This window comes from Anguilla rostrata, chromosome 12 (assembly GCF_018555375.3).
Source record: "Anguilla rostrata isolate EN2019 chromosome 12, ASM1855537v3, whole genome shotgun sequence".
NCBI classification, from domain to species: Eukaryota; Metazoa; Chordata; class Actinopteri; order Anguilliformes; family Anguillidae; genus Anguilla; species Anguilla rostrata.
Genome location: NC_057944.1, coordinates 16,247,530 through 16,262,568, shown reverse-complemented (window position 1 = coordinate 16,262,568; position 15,039 = coordinate 16,247,530). Strand labels below are relative to the sequence as shown.

The following is a 15,039-nucleotide window of genomic DNA, read 5'->3' as shown; positions in this document are numbered from 1 at the left end:
CGTGGCCTACGGTATGCAGTCTGCTATCAAAAAATACCCAGAAAAATGACCAGAAGAAGCAATGGTTTTGATTGTTTGCCCGTTAAAATCAATACAATCATTTCCCCCAAATAGTGGCGAACTGATGCGGGTCTGTGGAAAAGTTTGCCTCCGGTAATGTTTTCCGGCACACGTTTCAGATCATGCCTGTTCAAAACCATAGATGTATATATGTCTATGGCCAAAACACTCTGATTGGTTGGGGAAATACAACTATCCCTGGAAGGTTGCCTCCTTCGTTTATGCCTAGAACATCAAGGCATCGGCCAGGCTCTGTTGAACGAAGTGAAAAAAGAGACTGGCTCGTGAGGCTAGCCTTCTATGGAACTAAGAGGCCTGGCACAAACCATGAAAAACAGCCCCAAACTAAGGGGTGACTTTTGGTCATATAGTGTATGTCTAATCACACCTTTCAAGACAAATGCCCACATGATCCACACAAGCTCCACATGCATTCCTTTTATTACTCTCTCTCACACACGTGCACACACAAGTATGCCTGCAGAGCGTGCAATGGTTTCAGGGTCATGTGGTACACATCATAAAGTATTGACAGACTAACCCAAATCGGGTCACAGATTATGCAAAAAAAAAATTAAATGGAAAATAAGAATCCAAGCTCGCTGAACATGCACATGATCCCACTTAAAATCAGCTTGTTCCTCTTTCCCATGACAGATAAAAGTATTCAAACAGATTTTTCCTCCATTCTGGCCCAGACGTCCCATGATGAAAGACACCCCTAGTTTTGGACCATCAGAACCTTCTTGGCCATGACACAGCTGGACCTTGGCCCTCAGGGACACTGAGGTCACTGGCATCAGTGTATGTGCACATGACTTTCCAGCTCAATCTACTCCACCCCCAACATTTACCGCTCCCTGCCCCTCCACTCCCAACATTTACCCCTCTCTGCCCCTCCACTCCTAACATTTACCCCTCTCTACCCCACCACCCCAAACATTTACCGCTTCCTGCCCCTCCCAAGGGACATACCTGAATGCGGACAAGGATAGAGATGGTGGCAAAGCGCTATCCATCAATATCATGGAATGTGGAGCTTAGATCGACTGTCCAAACCACCCAAATATCTGTGATGCCTTCAGCCTTATGAAGCTCCAATCCCAGTCAGGTAGGATCAGTGCACTGGGAGGCTAGTGGGGAAGATGAGTTAGGAATGACTACCCCCGTCAGCATCTTCAGGAGGGATTCCTTCCACCACTGAGAAAGGGAGACCAGTCAAGCAGAGAGCCAGAAACCAGCGCTACAGTTGGCAAAACGTTTATTGTAAATTATTTCAAAGTAACAAATAAAAAAGAGGAAATAAGACATGAGCTTTTCTTGTTATGAAAATAATTATAAAAAAGTTTAAATAACAAAAATACATTTAGTAACAGAAACATACCATGATGAGTTGTCCAGAACTCATGAATGAGAGGAAAAACAAATGAAACAAGTAAATGTTTTTTTCCATTTTGCATACACAGACGTTCAAGCAGAACACCAGCGGCTACTGGTAATCTCATCCAAAATGTCTGCCAGGAGAGACTGCAGGGGCTCCTATTGTCAAATGCTGATTGGGGTAACGGGGCTTCCCTACTGTACGAGTCCCCTGTATTATGTCCACCACACACAGAGCCTGGGGAGTGACATAAACACCGTCTCTGCCAAGCTGACTGCAAGACAACCTAATCTCAGACTAGGGAGTGGAATGTACAGTTTTCATTTTGCTGATAAACAAAATGGAAAAAAAAAACTATCAACCGTGGTACAGGATTGGTGATGGACAATTGTGACATCACTTGTACCTTAAAACTGTTGCCTAGCGATACCACATGGTCTCTGGTGATTGGGTTGTAAGGTACATACTGTGGCTGCCCTCAATGTGAAGAGCAAATTCAGAATGAGGTCCCAGCTTCCACTTGGGTTTGTCAAAGAATGGTCATAACGTTCGCTGCATGTCAACTTCCATGCAATTCAAACCAGCCTGACAATGTGATATTAATGTTTCAACGCATTGAGGTAAAGCCTATTTCAAATCAAGGTGTTCCCTGAGAACACCGTTTCTGGATACAATAGTAGCTATACCACTGGATCTTCAGATTTCTTCATGATTGTGTGTACACACCATGTCACAAGTAAATAAGATGAGGTCACATGACTGAAAGAGCCAATTAGTTTGGGAAGGGAAGGGGGGGAGGGGGTGGAGTGTCAATTGGATGAACCTCAGCAGCTTACAACTTACTTCAAACATCATGTCATGTAAGTACAGTACCATAATTCTGCATCAGGGGCTAACTGGATCCATGTGCTCTCCTGATCTGAGACTTCAACAGTACACCGCCCAACGTCAGTGTACAAGTACCACAATTCTGCATCCACTATGGAATCGAGCATCGGGCTTCTGCATGTGGCTGAGAGCAACCTCGGTACCTCTGTATGCACAGTTAAGCAAGTTATCAAATCACAGTGTGTAATGCAAACATACAAAACATAAAAACACGTCATATTAAATACAAGGGACAAGCGTGTTAGAAATATATGGCGGACCAAAGTCAAAAAGTCTGATTGCAAATTTACAACACGTTGTTAACCCTGTCTTGACAATATCAAACATTTTACTTCTGCGGCTGACTTCAGTTCAAGTTTCTATCCATTCTTTACAAAATACAACTCAATGAAGGGATAAAACGGGCAAAGATGAAGAATTAAGTGAGAAGAACGTGGGTCATACAGACACATGACCGAAAAAGGGAAATTAATTCTTCTTCTGGACTCGATCTCACGTCTGTCCAATCACGGGACGACCTGCTGTTTGTGGGCTGGAACGTGTCGCAGAAATAGGCTGCCTGCAAAGCCAGGGGGCCAGAGCGGCATGTGGCAGTGCTCATCAAGGTGGAACTCTGACTGTCTGGTTCTCACAAACTGGGGACTGTCCATGCAGGCGCACTCCTGCTTTAATGTCACCACAGACCTGGCACAAGGGATGATGATGTCACAAACATGGCTCACACTGTGCTTTTGCGACACGACCACAAGATAACCAGTCGATGGGCTCAGGCCACAGAGTACGACCAAACCATCTATGGTTGTGTAACAGTCGTGACAAATAAACACGCGCACACAGAGTGAGTCAGGTTTCTGAAGATAGTCTTGAGACCCATAAGAGGAGATTGCTGAATCTGACACTATTCATTTAATAAAATATTGCCAATGTAATATCAAATATTTTAAAGGTCCTTTTCAAAATTTCTTTAGTTAAAATATGTGTACCCTTTTCAAGTCCTGAACCCTATGAAATCATTTTCTTTGGTGTTTGAAAATAGATATTAAAATTTACAGAATATAAACTTCACTGTACAGGATTACAAAATTATAGTTGATCATTTAACTGATCAGTATGGAGTCAATTGATACCACGTATCTAAATTATCCAATCTGGAACTTTCCAAATTTATCTAAAGTGCTTCAACATCATTCCCCCAAAAGACAAAAAAAAGCAAAAACAAAAAAACACTGTATATACATCTATAAATAAAATAAGGCAGATTTGTTGTAACCACTCAAATCGTACTCTATAAAAACTTGCACTTGTACCAAAAGTGCAGAGAGGAGAAAAGAAGGGGATGGGGAGCTGAAGAGAGAGGAACATTCCCTTTGTGGATTCTGTACCAGACTATTTCCATTGTCACTCCCCTTGAACATCACACGAGAGATTGTAAAAACGGCTTCATGATTGTTGATTTTTAAGATTTTAAAATGTCTCTTTAAAAAAAAAAAGAAGTATTTTAGCAGCCTATTCACACAGGATAACATGAGTGTGAAGTCTCCTTTTCACAGCTCTGTAGAAAAACTGAGGAGTCGAACCGTAATCAAATTAAGTAATGCCAAGTATATTACAATCTTTTCTTCCAACTGAAACAAAAGAGAAAGAGAAAGATGGTGAAAAATGAAAATGCCTTTTACAGATTAAAAAGCGGAAGGGAGCCGCTTTTGAAGGAACTAGTAAGAGAACCATGCAGCGGTCAGGTGACCCTTTTCTACTTCCTCATTTCCACTTTCCTTTGGAGACCTCGATGCTAGCGGTGTGCGTTCTTCCTGGTGGAAGCAGCAGCATGGTCAGCGCAAATCCCAGCGCTGCGTTGCTCCAGTGTTAAACTCTGGCTGGGAGTATACCGCCATCTGCTGGACAGGCTGTCCTTTATCTTACAAAGTCCTTCCTTTGTCACCCTTAGGAGGTTTTCCCCACAATCGGGTTATCCCTAAAAAAAAAGACCATTGCAAAATATTATCTACAAAACAATTTCACGTGATAGATCACAAATGAACGCTTAAATAATTTTTCTTGAAGTAAAGCAAGAATCAGTTCCATTAATTTCTGAAAGCATCATAGCATTCTAACAAAGGCAGAGAAAGCTCTATTGAACAAACATCACTTTAAACAACTTTTTAACTGACAAACCTAAAACCAAGTGGGCACCTCCTCTATCCAGCATGTTTTTGGCCTATATCATGTATCTAGCACCCTTAAGGAGAAGATTTTAAATTCTAAAATGGCAGATAGTGAATGTTTTGGAGCTCAAGATTAATCCATACAATATCATCACCACTCTGGATAGTCCACAGTCACTGTGACATCTCCCTGAAATGGGATGTACAGTGCTTTATAGTCTGGACTGGGATGTACAGGGCTGTATAATCTGGACAGGGATGTACAGTGCTGTATAATCTGGACTGGGATGTACAGTGCTGTATAGTCTGGACTGGGATGTACAGTGCTGTATAATCTGGACAGGGATGTACAGGGCTGTATAATCTGGACTGGGATGTACAGTGCTGTATAATCTGAATTGGGATGTACAGTGCTGCATAATCTGGACTGGGATGTACAGTGCTGTATAATAAGACTTACAGGCTGCCATAATGGGCGGCGATGGAGCTGCTGATGGCAACATGCTGATCCTGCAGGTCCGCCAGGACCTTCCGGATGTCCTGGATGGTGCGGAAGGTCTCCTTGGGGTCCTGGATAGTGAAGAGGGAGTAGTCCTCCTGCTCCTTCTGGGGACCTTGGTACACTGCGATGCTGGCACAGGCATCTGTTAGAGAGGGAGACACACGGCCAAGTTATACAACTACCTGTGACTTATACTACTCTCTGTGTGCAAAAATACTTAATGTCTGTGCGAAATTTAGCGCATGTGCAGCCATGTGTACTTACAAATTCACAGACATAAACAGGGCATGGACATTTCACCACCGAATTACTTAAATCCTGGTGGGCTAGAGGTTACCACAGTAATGGCCGACACTGGAGAGTTCCTGAATATACATGCTAACAGGCTGCCCAGAAACCCAGTGCAGAGGTCGGAGGTTAGCCGCCAGCGAAAGCCCACTCACCTTCCATCTTCTGCAGCTTGGAGTAGTTGGAAGAGAAGAGGGAGAAGATCTTCTCAATCTCTCGATCACAGTCGATATCCAGCTGGATGTTGACCAGCATGGTCCTGGGAGACAGACGCAAAGAGAACGCTGGTTACAGGCAATGAATTGCCCCTTGGGGATACATAAAGTTTATTGAATTCAATTGAATTGAATTGAAAGGGGTGTGGTGTTCAGGAGGGCTGGGGACAATACTGAATTGAATGGGGAATTGCTGATAAATTCACTTTCGATTCATGGATTTGAATTTGAATTAACTGGTGACAGGATACCGAATCTGTATTCGCAGTAAAAGAAATAGAATTCACTGAAATCCTATGGTCTCATTTATTTATCAGTATGAACAATATTTACTGTTATCAATGACAAGTGGTTACAAAGACTGTCTAAAGCATAACAGAAATATTTGTAAATTTATAGTTGTTAAAATCAGAAGCACATTTTTTTGAATATACTTGATAATTCATTCAATTTGATTCATATTTAAAAACTTTCAAAATTAATTTGTTAAAAGATGAATAAAGAAATGAATTGATAATGAACTATGCTTTCATTAGTTAGATTTCAAATGGTATTGGCACTGACTTTCACGGGCTTTCATATTCAATTAAAAGAAAATTTCTTTGAATGTCATTGCAGTAACTTCCACTTCCGGTAACTCCTATTCAAATTCATGAACAGAATTTGAATCAACAAATTCTGAATTGACCCCAACTAAATTCCGTAACTAATTGGCCACAGTGACACACAATGGCACTGTAGATGATTCTGATTGGATATGGAGTAGGAGTTAAATATGGTTTAATGTAACTCCGTCGGTTCTGACTGGCTGTGGCCAGGCTGGGCGGGGCGGGGCACTCACGTGGAGCAGGGCCTGCACCCGGGCAGGTTCTCCCCGATGCCCTTGCAGCAGAGCCAGGAGCCGCTCAGGTAGGCGGACGGGTGGAAGGTGCTCAGCCTGCCCGGGTTGCAGCGGCTGACCTGGCTCAGCACCTCGATCCACTCGCTGGCCTCCACGCAGTGACTGGCCTGGATGTACAGCGGCTTCTCCCCGTGGATCACCTGGAACATCTGCGAGGCCCGGGGACACGCCGCACGTCACACACACGCGTGTGTGCAGGAGACCCTGCGCACACGTACGAGTCGCACGCATGGTTATGTCCCCGGGGACGGGTCGGAGGTCACACTCACGTTTTTCCTGGTGAAGGCGTTCTCCTCCAGCTTCTCCACTGCCAGGATGTTCTTCACAGGAATGACACACAGGGCCTCTTTCCCTAGAACAGCCAGCTGCACTTTAATACCCAGAGTGCTCACCTCCCTGACCTTATAAACACAATGGCCCTCTCGCAGTACAGCCTACAGTACATCATGGGGCATGGGGAGGGGGTCATTATGTAGCCCGGCTGGTCTGGAGGGGGTGAGGAGTAGGAACAGGTGTGGCTGAATTTGGGGGGGGGGGGGGGCAAGGTGCATTCTGGGGGCTCAAATTCAGAAATGCATTTCAAGCACTCTTGCCCTTCTAACTGAAATAGATATTATTTTTTGTCCAAACACACATGTATTCATTTTAATGAACTTAATTTCACTCAAAGTTCACTCTTTGTATTTTCGGACTCGACAAGCAAAGTTACTAACCGTAGCTCACGTTGTGTCGGTACACACACACACACACACACACACACACATATTTAGAAGACTGAGAGAGCTTAGCAGCAGGACTCGCTCCTGTATTTATGGCACTGTCAGTAAGTCTGCGATAATCTGAACATAAATATCGCATTTCAAATATCGTAAGACCGTCAACTTCATCCCCAATGTCAACATGCAGGGATGCAGCCATTCCATTTATGTTCATCTCTGTGGAGCGATGCCGGAGGACGTGCGTGTCCGCGTCTGATCTGGCAGTGTGTGCAGCATGTCGAATGAAGGCTCTTTTAGCAGTACTCAACGTCGCTCTTAGCGCGCTCTATGATGAGCGTACCGCTCGGCCAGCATGCGTTACATGCATGCGTGTCATGTGTGAGCTGGCGTGTGTGTGTGTGTGTGCTCGCTTGTGTGTGTGTGTGTGTGTGTGTGTGTGAGCTGGCGTGTCTAGCTGTACGGGACAGCTTGCTTGTGACAGTATATGTGGACATGCATATGCGATGGTGTGTTTGCATGTTAGCCCGCATGTGTTAGCGTGTGTATGAAGTAGCACGACTGCATGTGCGTGTGTGGAACTGCGTGTTTGCATCTGTTTGTGTAGGTGCGAAGAGTACATGCATATGTCTCATTGGTTTTATGAGTCTGGAACAGCATGTTTGCACAACGCGCAGGGCTTTGCCTGCCTGTGTAAATGATTCTGTGGACCTGCAGCCGTTTCACGGCCTGGCTTTGCAGCAGGGGTAGGGGGCGCTGTAATACTGTAATACTGGACAGAACAGAAGTCTCATCTCTCATAGCCTCCCATTCCAAAGCACAACTTCACAATGAGATTAGCTCACTACTGTGGCCTTCTTACAGCCAAACACAATAACACAGCCTAGACACACACACACACACACACAGACACATAAACAAACAGACACACACATATATACACACAGATACACACACACACACTACGTGCTGCTACATATGGGCAGAACATTCCCATGGATGTGAGGAAAGTAAGGGGTTCAGCACAGACTGAGCACATAAAACCTGCCCACGACTCCATTTATTCTGCATACGCTTGTCATCAAGCACAGGAAGTCACAACAGAGATTACTAAAATCACCCCCCCCCCACTCTCTCAGCCCTGCTCCAGCTCCCCAGTTTTCTCAAGAGCCTCTTCATCTTCACCTGCACCCAATACTCAGAGACTCCTTTACTCCTACACACTGTGTATGTTTTTGTATGTGTGTACACCTGTATGAGTATGCGTGTGTGTTTTCTTGTATGTGTGTATAGCTGTGTGTGCAGGTGCGTGTATTTATGAGTGTATACCTGTGAGTGTGTGTATACCTGTAAGTGTGTGTGTGTGTATTTCCCTTCAGTACAGAGCCAAGCAGCTTCCCAGACATGCAACATTTAGCCTGAGACCATGGAAATTTGACATTGACTCTGCGTGACCATCTCTCTGGCCCTCTGGGGGGGAGGAGGGGGGGGGCAGGGGGGGATGGCTTTAAAGGATAATGCCAATAATTTTCATTTTTTCAGTATATTCAACATATCCTAATCAAAGACCAAAACCAATAATGTTTCTGTCCAAATATACTGTTTTGGTCAACGTAATTCACCATTACAAATAGCCTGACGATTTTACTGAAACAACTTTGAAGTGAAGTGTCAACAATTGCCTTCTCGATATGTGGAAAGTAGTTTGACGCGGCACCAAAATAATGAAAATGGTCCCATCGAAATGAACAATTCGCTCCGCGTTGAAGTAAATTTACACTTATACTTTACACAAACTACACCTAGAGTATTTTCAAAGGATATGTTGACGATACTGGAAAAATGAAAATGGCTAGCGTTATCCTTTAAAAGCTCAGCCTGCTGAAGACGGGAAGCCTGCCCTGGAACAAGCTGCACACAGTTACGGTAATCATGGCCCTGCCGTAATCTACACCCACGGTAAACTGGAAGGACGCGAAAGGCAGCCTGAATTTAAAGAGGAAGTCTCGAGGGACTGAAAGTCAGCGAGCGACGGGCCAGGACAGGGAGCGCGCGTTTCTGGCTCACAGCAAAAGCCCCCGAAACACACGCTATGGAACGCACTCAGACAAAACACGGGTCTGATTTACATGCAGCCAATAAAAAGGGACACTGCATCCGCAGGGCTTCTCAGCCCTGGGCCTCCTCGGGGGACGTAACACCCGGAGGGCTGTTCACTGTCTGTAGGGCCCCGAAACGCTGCTCGCTTTAGGAGGCCGTGGCCCTCAGGGTCTCAGGACTCAATGTCCCAGAAGGACTGAGGGGACGGGGATGATACGCGTGTTACTGGGACCGCAGGAGCACACCTCCGTCCCCTTGGGCATTTGCAAAGCTTTTCACCTGCGTGGGAAGTGAGGGCTGAACTGGTACACATAGTGTTCAGCTGGACGGGGGAGAGGTGGAGGATTTAGGCAGAAGGTCTATGCAGCTGAGGGGTTATGGCCTAGGAGCAGATACTGACAACAGGACAGGTCTACTAAGCCTGCAAAGAGGAATAGCTGCCTCTGAACAGGAGTAAAATCACACCCGTTGATTGGCAATCGAGGCACTGCAGGGCATGACCTTATTTGGGCATGTCTGAGGAGAGGGGGGCCGGGCAATAGGTGGCCCAGGTGATCGTCTCTGTGGCTGAAGAGCAGCACACACCACAAGGCCAAACAGAGCATACAGTTACAGTTCAGGCAGGTCAGCATGTTACTAGGAGCACTGGTCCTGAACACTGTGTGAATGGTGACGGGACTGGCGTGTGAGGGGGCCAGGGGTACAGACTCACCCCTGTGCTTGTGGTAAGACAGCTCCCTGTTGGTCACACGGAGCCACCTCTTCTTGAAATTCTTCTTTCCAATCCGCTTTCTTCCCTGGGCCCGCTTGTGCACCTCCCTGCGGAGAGAAAACCCAACAGAACCGGCGTCAGCACCCGGACCGGAGCCTGCAGGTTGTATGCTCGCGTTCACACCACACAGCCAGAACTCTGAGTCACGCTAAACCCAAACTAGTCAGAACAAGCTCAGAAAGTCGCCCCTATAGGGTCGCAACAGGAAATCCACCCATGCGAATGCTGACCCTCTTCACCCGGGACCCTCCCTTCGAACCCTGAACACATTATTAGTGCTGCTGAGCCCAGAAGGCACACGAGGCCCATGCCACTCACCCTTCCTTCAGAACAACAGAATCTTCCACTCCACTCGATTCTTTGTTCACGTTGGAGGAAATCTCATCCAAGAACTGCAGAGTGAGACCACAGGTTTGCTTCAGAACAAACAGTGTAGTATAATCTTATAACCTGAAGGTCACAGGTTCGATTCCCAGGCAGGACACTGCCGGTGTAGCTTTGAGCAAGGTAATTAACCTTGCTTCAGTACATATCCTGCTGTATAAATGGACGCAGTGTAAATAAAGGTTGTGTAAGGCGCTCTGGATAAGAGCGTCCGCTAAATTCCCGTAATGTAATGCAACACCCTGCCCCCTGAAGCCCATATATAGGAATGGATAAAAACGAGGAAATGACATCACCTTTTTAACTTCCTCTATGCACTTGTCTTCTTGGAATGATTTGAAGAATTCGTACATGTAGGATTCTTTAAAACTAGACTGAAAGAAACAAATAAAGACAAACTTTTAAACCCTCAACAGAATCTACACAGACACCGGCATCAATGATAAAAAAAGTAATCTCTACAGCATATCAAAATGTCTTCAATCAAATGGCAAAATCATCACGTTGAAAATAATTACGTATCACATGAAAACAGTATAATTTTATGAAACACCTATTTTTTATTTCAGTTATCTTTTTAAGTTTTATATAAAATAAGGATGGAGATAAATGCATAAGAACAGAGCTAATTGTTTGTACCAGTTTATTTTTGGACAGGCTGCCCCAGCTCCCAAGTGTCTGAATGGTTTTGGAGATGAGGGTTAGTGTGCGGGAAATCTCTGGCTCCTGAAAAACAAAACGTGTCATCTTTACTACCCCTGTTTCACACACACACACACACACACACACACACAAACACATGCATGCACACCCGCACGCACGTACGCACACACACCCACACCCACATCCACATCCACATCCACATCCACCCACACACACACTCACACCCACAGTGTTTGCACCGCACACGCGGCGCAGGCTTTTACTGCCCGTGACGGCAGGGTGACTCACAGGATGGTGGGGGCGGAGCTGGAAGGTGTGCGGCGACAGAACTGCGACGGCGAAGAAGCGCAGGAACACGAAGCTGCTGACGGCCGAGTACTGCACGTGGGGGTCGTCTGCGAGCAGAGCACACGGGTTAGCGCTCTGGGGCGCCGCGCGCCTCCGCGCCCTACAGGAGCGGGGCGCGCAGGCTGCGAAAGCAGGCGCTGGCGCGAAACTGCGCTGCGCGAAACTGCGCTCTGACGCAACTGCGCCCAGTTTCGTCACCAATTCTGACGAATGGACATTTTTCACGTAAAGGAAGTAAATGAACACAGAGATGAGTGCGTGCTCTGAAGCCACCATTGTTAAAGGTTTTACATAAAAACAGTTACTTTTTCTGCTCGAGGATCAACTTTTTTTGATAGACTGAAAAATTGTGCCACTATTGCGAAGTCTTTTTTCTTGTTTCCTAGGTGATGAATGAGACACTGCAAAATATATCCATATTTTTGAAAATTCTAGTAGTTTACATTGAAGGCACTTACAGCAAATGTAAGGCAACAGCAGAGAAACATTTTCATTGATAAGGTCCCCGCATATTGTAATCACAATACTAACCAGACTTCCTGACCTTATTACTTTTGTACAAAACCCACCCGAAGTTTAAACAACTGTACTGTGACATTACCCTGGGTTCTAACGTGTGCAGCTCCACTGACAATAGACTGGTAAGGTGTTTCCATGGAGTGACTCCATAATTACCTTCACATACTCATTTCAGCAAATGCTTTATAAAGCGCACACTGGCTGCGACTGACCGGAACACGCATTTCCAGCGTAACCATCGGTTACCTGGCTCCGCCTAACGCGATTTGCTCAACAGCTGAGGGGAATGATGTCACACTCACTGGGGAAGCGCTTGGAGGCCATCTGTCTGAGAGACCTGAACACATCACACATGAGGGGGGGGCAGCTCACACTGGACTGCGTGATGGAGGAGAACACCTTCTGTACGTACTGCTGCAGGTTCTCCTGTAGGAAGACACACACACACATATGTATGATACCGTACTGCTGCAGGTTCTCCTGTAGGAAGACACACACACACACATACGTATGATACCGTACTGCTGCAGGTTCTCCTGTAGGGAGACACACACACACATATGTATGATACCGTACTGCTGCAGGTTCTCCTGTAGGAAGACACACACACACACACATACGTATGATACCGTACTGCTGCAGGTTCTCCTGTAGGAAGACACACACACACATACGTATGATACCGTACTGCTGCAGGTTCTCCTGTAGGGAGACACACACACACATACGTATGATACAGTACAGCTGCAGGTTCTCCTGTAGGAAGACACACACACACACATACGTATGATACCGTACTGCTGCAGGTTCTCCTGTAGGAAGATACACACACACATACGTATGATACCGTACTGCTGCAGGTTCTCTTGTAGGAACACACTCTTACACAGACATACGTATGATACAGTACAGCTGCAGGTTCTCCTGCAGGAAGACACACACACACACACACACACACGCACACAGACACACGCATGATACCGTACTGCTGCAGGTTCTCCTGCAGGAAGACACACACACACACACACACACACACACACACGCACACAGACACACGCATGATACAGTACGGCTGCAGGTTCTCCTGCAGGAAGACACACACACACACACACACACACACACAGACACACGCATGATACAGTACTGCATCACACATATGGTATCATTTTGCTATTATATGCTACCACCATAGTGAATCATTAAGTTTGCTAATATGACACTGCACCATTATGCCACTTCGAATGTATATTAAAATAAAACAGCATGTTGTTCATATAGTGCTACCAAATCAGACTGGCATAAGCACTCATCACTACTAACCTTGACCTATTTAACCCTAGAAGCGCATACGGACTCTACCTTGTTTACTTCCACATTGTCTCCCTCTTTCAGCTTTACTGGATCGATCTCACATGATTTGTTGGATTCACAGATCTGGAAGAAAACAAAACAACTGAGGCAGGTGACCTTAACTGTCAGTAACTCTTTGAACTTTTGACAGTCCTGTGTCTGTATTGTTTAAACTCAAGTGTCGGAACACAGGCAGGCCCTCACGAATATTCAGAAACACAAAAACAGCTTGTTTAGTTTGATGCAATTCGGTGAAGTCACGTGTTACGTTCTTGTATCAGCCGACATTTCAAAACAAACATATGTTCCAGTGCTAATGAATATTCACAAAGGTGCAGTAACTGAACTGAAAGTAGTAGCATAGTTTAACTGCGTTGTGTTCCAGAACCCCATGGCTGAGTAATGTTTCGTGTGCCGTACCTCATCCAGCACAGGCTTCAAGGTGACAGTCAGGTAGCTCCGCCCCACAATCTTCATCATGTCATCAATGCAGCGGGTTGCCAGCGAGTTTCCTCGGAATATGGTGTTGGCCTCCCTGCACAAACAGGAGACAGGAAGGAGGGTGTTAAGACATGCCGGGCAGGGGTGGGATTTCTCAGATCCCTGGCCAAGGGAGCGCTTTATAGCAGTGAAAAGGGCCGTTCTTACAGAAAGGAGAGGCTCGGGAATTTTACACCGTTTATACAGGTTATTGTACAGCAGTGATATAGTTAATACACAGCAGGGAGAGTGATGTTCTGCAACAGAGAGGTTTTTTACAGCAGAATGGGGAGTTTTAGGGTACAGACACTGGGGTTCATCAAACAAATGGTGTGTTAGTGAAAAGGTGGTCTGTGAGACAGCAGGAGGGGCGTTTACAGCAAACAGGGCAACCCTCACTCACTGGGTCTGCGTCAGCTCCAGCTCCGCGATGGCCGAGACGAACGGGACCAGCCGGTTGTGATGCAGGAGGAGACGCACGACGGGCAGGACGGCCTCGTACCTCTCCCTGCAGATATCGCCCAGGATATGGGCAGCTGACGCCGATATGGGCTGGCCAGGGCAGGAAGAAAGGGAACGACAGAAAAAGTGAGAGAAAAGTGAAAACTTACTAAAATAAATGTTCTAAAAACATTTTTTCTATCTGTCACCAGAGAGCTCTTCAATATACACCTGTACACATGTGAACTTGAGAGACACAGACACACGCACGCACAATTCAACTGCGATAAGTCAGCCGGGCCAGTGGGGCGGCGATGTGGTACCTTCACTTCAGGGAATTTTAGCAGCAGAGTGCGGAGTGGAGTGTAGCACACGGAGGGCAGGACGTTGTCCTCGGTGTAGGTCACATTCAGACGCAGCGAACCCAGGTCGTCCGGCTTTGAGCTCTTATTTCCATTGCCTTTCGGCTGCAGTAAATACCTGCAAACCAGAACAAGACCAGATATTTCACAGCCGAGGGGAAACTTTCTGTGACCTGCAGTTACTGCTTTGTCCATCTGCAAAGATAATCTTGTGCAGAGGTTTTTCACATTCAAGCACCGAATTATAGCCCAGTGCCTTCCGATTCATCAGAATTGCAGTGTGAGAAACAACTTTAACAGGGTATACTTAGAAATATTTTCTAATTCTTTCCAGCCTTTTTTTTTTATTAAACAATGAACCGCTAAAAATAACAAATGGCCACAGCAAACATTCCACAAATTATCCATTGTCCTCAAACACGAACATTATTTTAACACAATGCATCTGCATTGGGGAAATGAGAACCGTAAACAGTTACACCGCTCATCAAAGGAATTTACAGGTGG

At 45.8% G+C, this 15,039-nt stretch overlaps 1 protein-coding gene across 1 annotated transcript; it reads right to left on the bottom strand.

The window, feature by feature from the left end:
* Window positions 1-1,304: 1,304 nt before the first annotated feature.
* LOC135236968 (ras GTPase-activating protein 2-like) lies at window positions 1,305-14,742 on the bottom strand. Its single transcript, XM_064303625.1, has 15 exons — window positions 14,494-14,742; window positions 14,133-14,281; window positions 13,670-13,784; window positions 13,259-13,333; window positions 12,202-12,325; window positions 11,321-11,427; window positions 11,009-11,095; window positions 10,666-10,743; window positions 10,304-10,377; window positions 9,926-10,032; window positions 6,667-6,749; window positions 6,338-6,546; window positions 5,437-5,540; window positions 4,952-5,135; window positions 1,305-4,301 (listed from the first exon to the last, which is right to left on the bottom strand). Exons 1-15 carry the CDS (start codon window positions 14,725-14,727, stop codon window positions 4,271-4,273), a joined length of 1,761 nt encoding a protein of 586 aa, XP_064159695.1. The 5' UTR covers window positions 14,728-14,742; the 3' UTR covers window positions 1,305-4,270.
* Between the last annotated feature and the right edge of the window lie 297 nt (window positions 14,743-15,039).

What these genes read in the sequence shown, in the direction of transcription:
- LOC135236968 (XM_064303625.1), bottom strand. Translation starts at nt 14,727, where the DNA reads ATGGACAAAGCAGTAACTGCAGGTCACAGAAAGTTTCCCCTCGGCTGT. An exon ending in GGCCTCCAAGCGCTTCCCCA is followed by an intron (nt 11,428 to 12,201) that starts GTGAGTGTGACA and finishes CTCTGCTCGCAG; the next exon opens with ACGACCCCCACGTGCAGTAC. An exon ending in ACGCCTTCACCAGGAAAAAC is followed by an intron (nt 6,547 to 6,666) that starts GTGAGTGTGACC and finishes CGGGCCTCGCAG; the next exon opens with ATGTTCCAGGTGATCCACGG.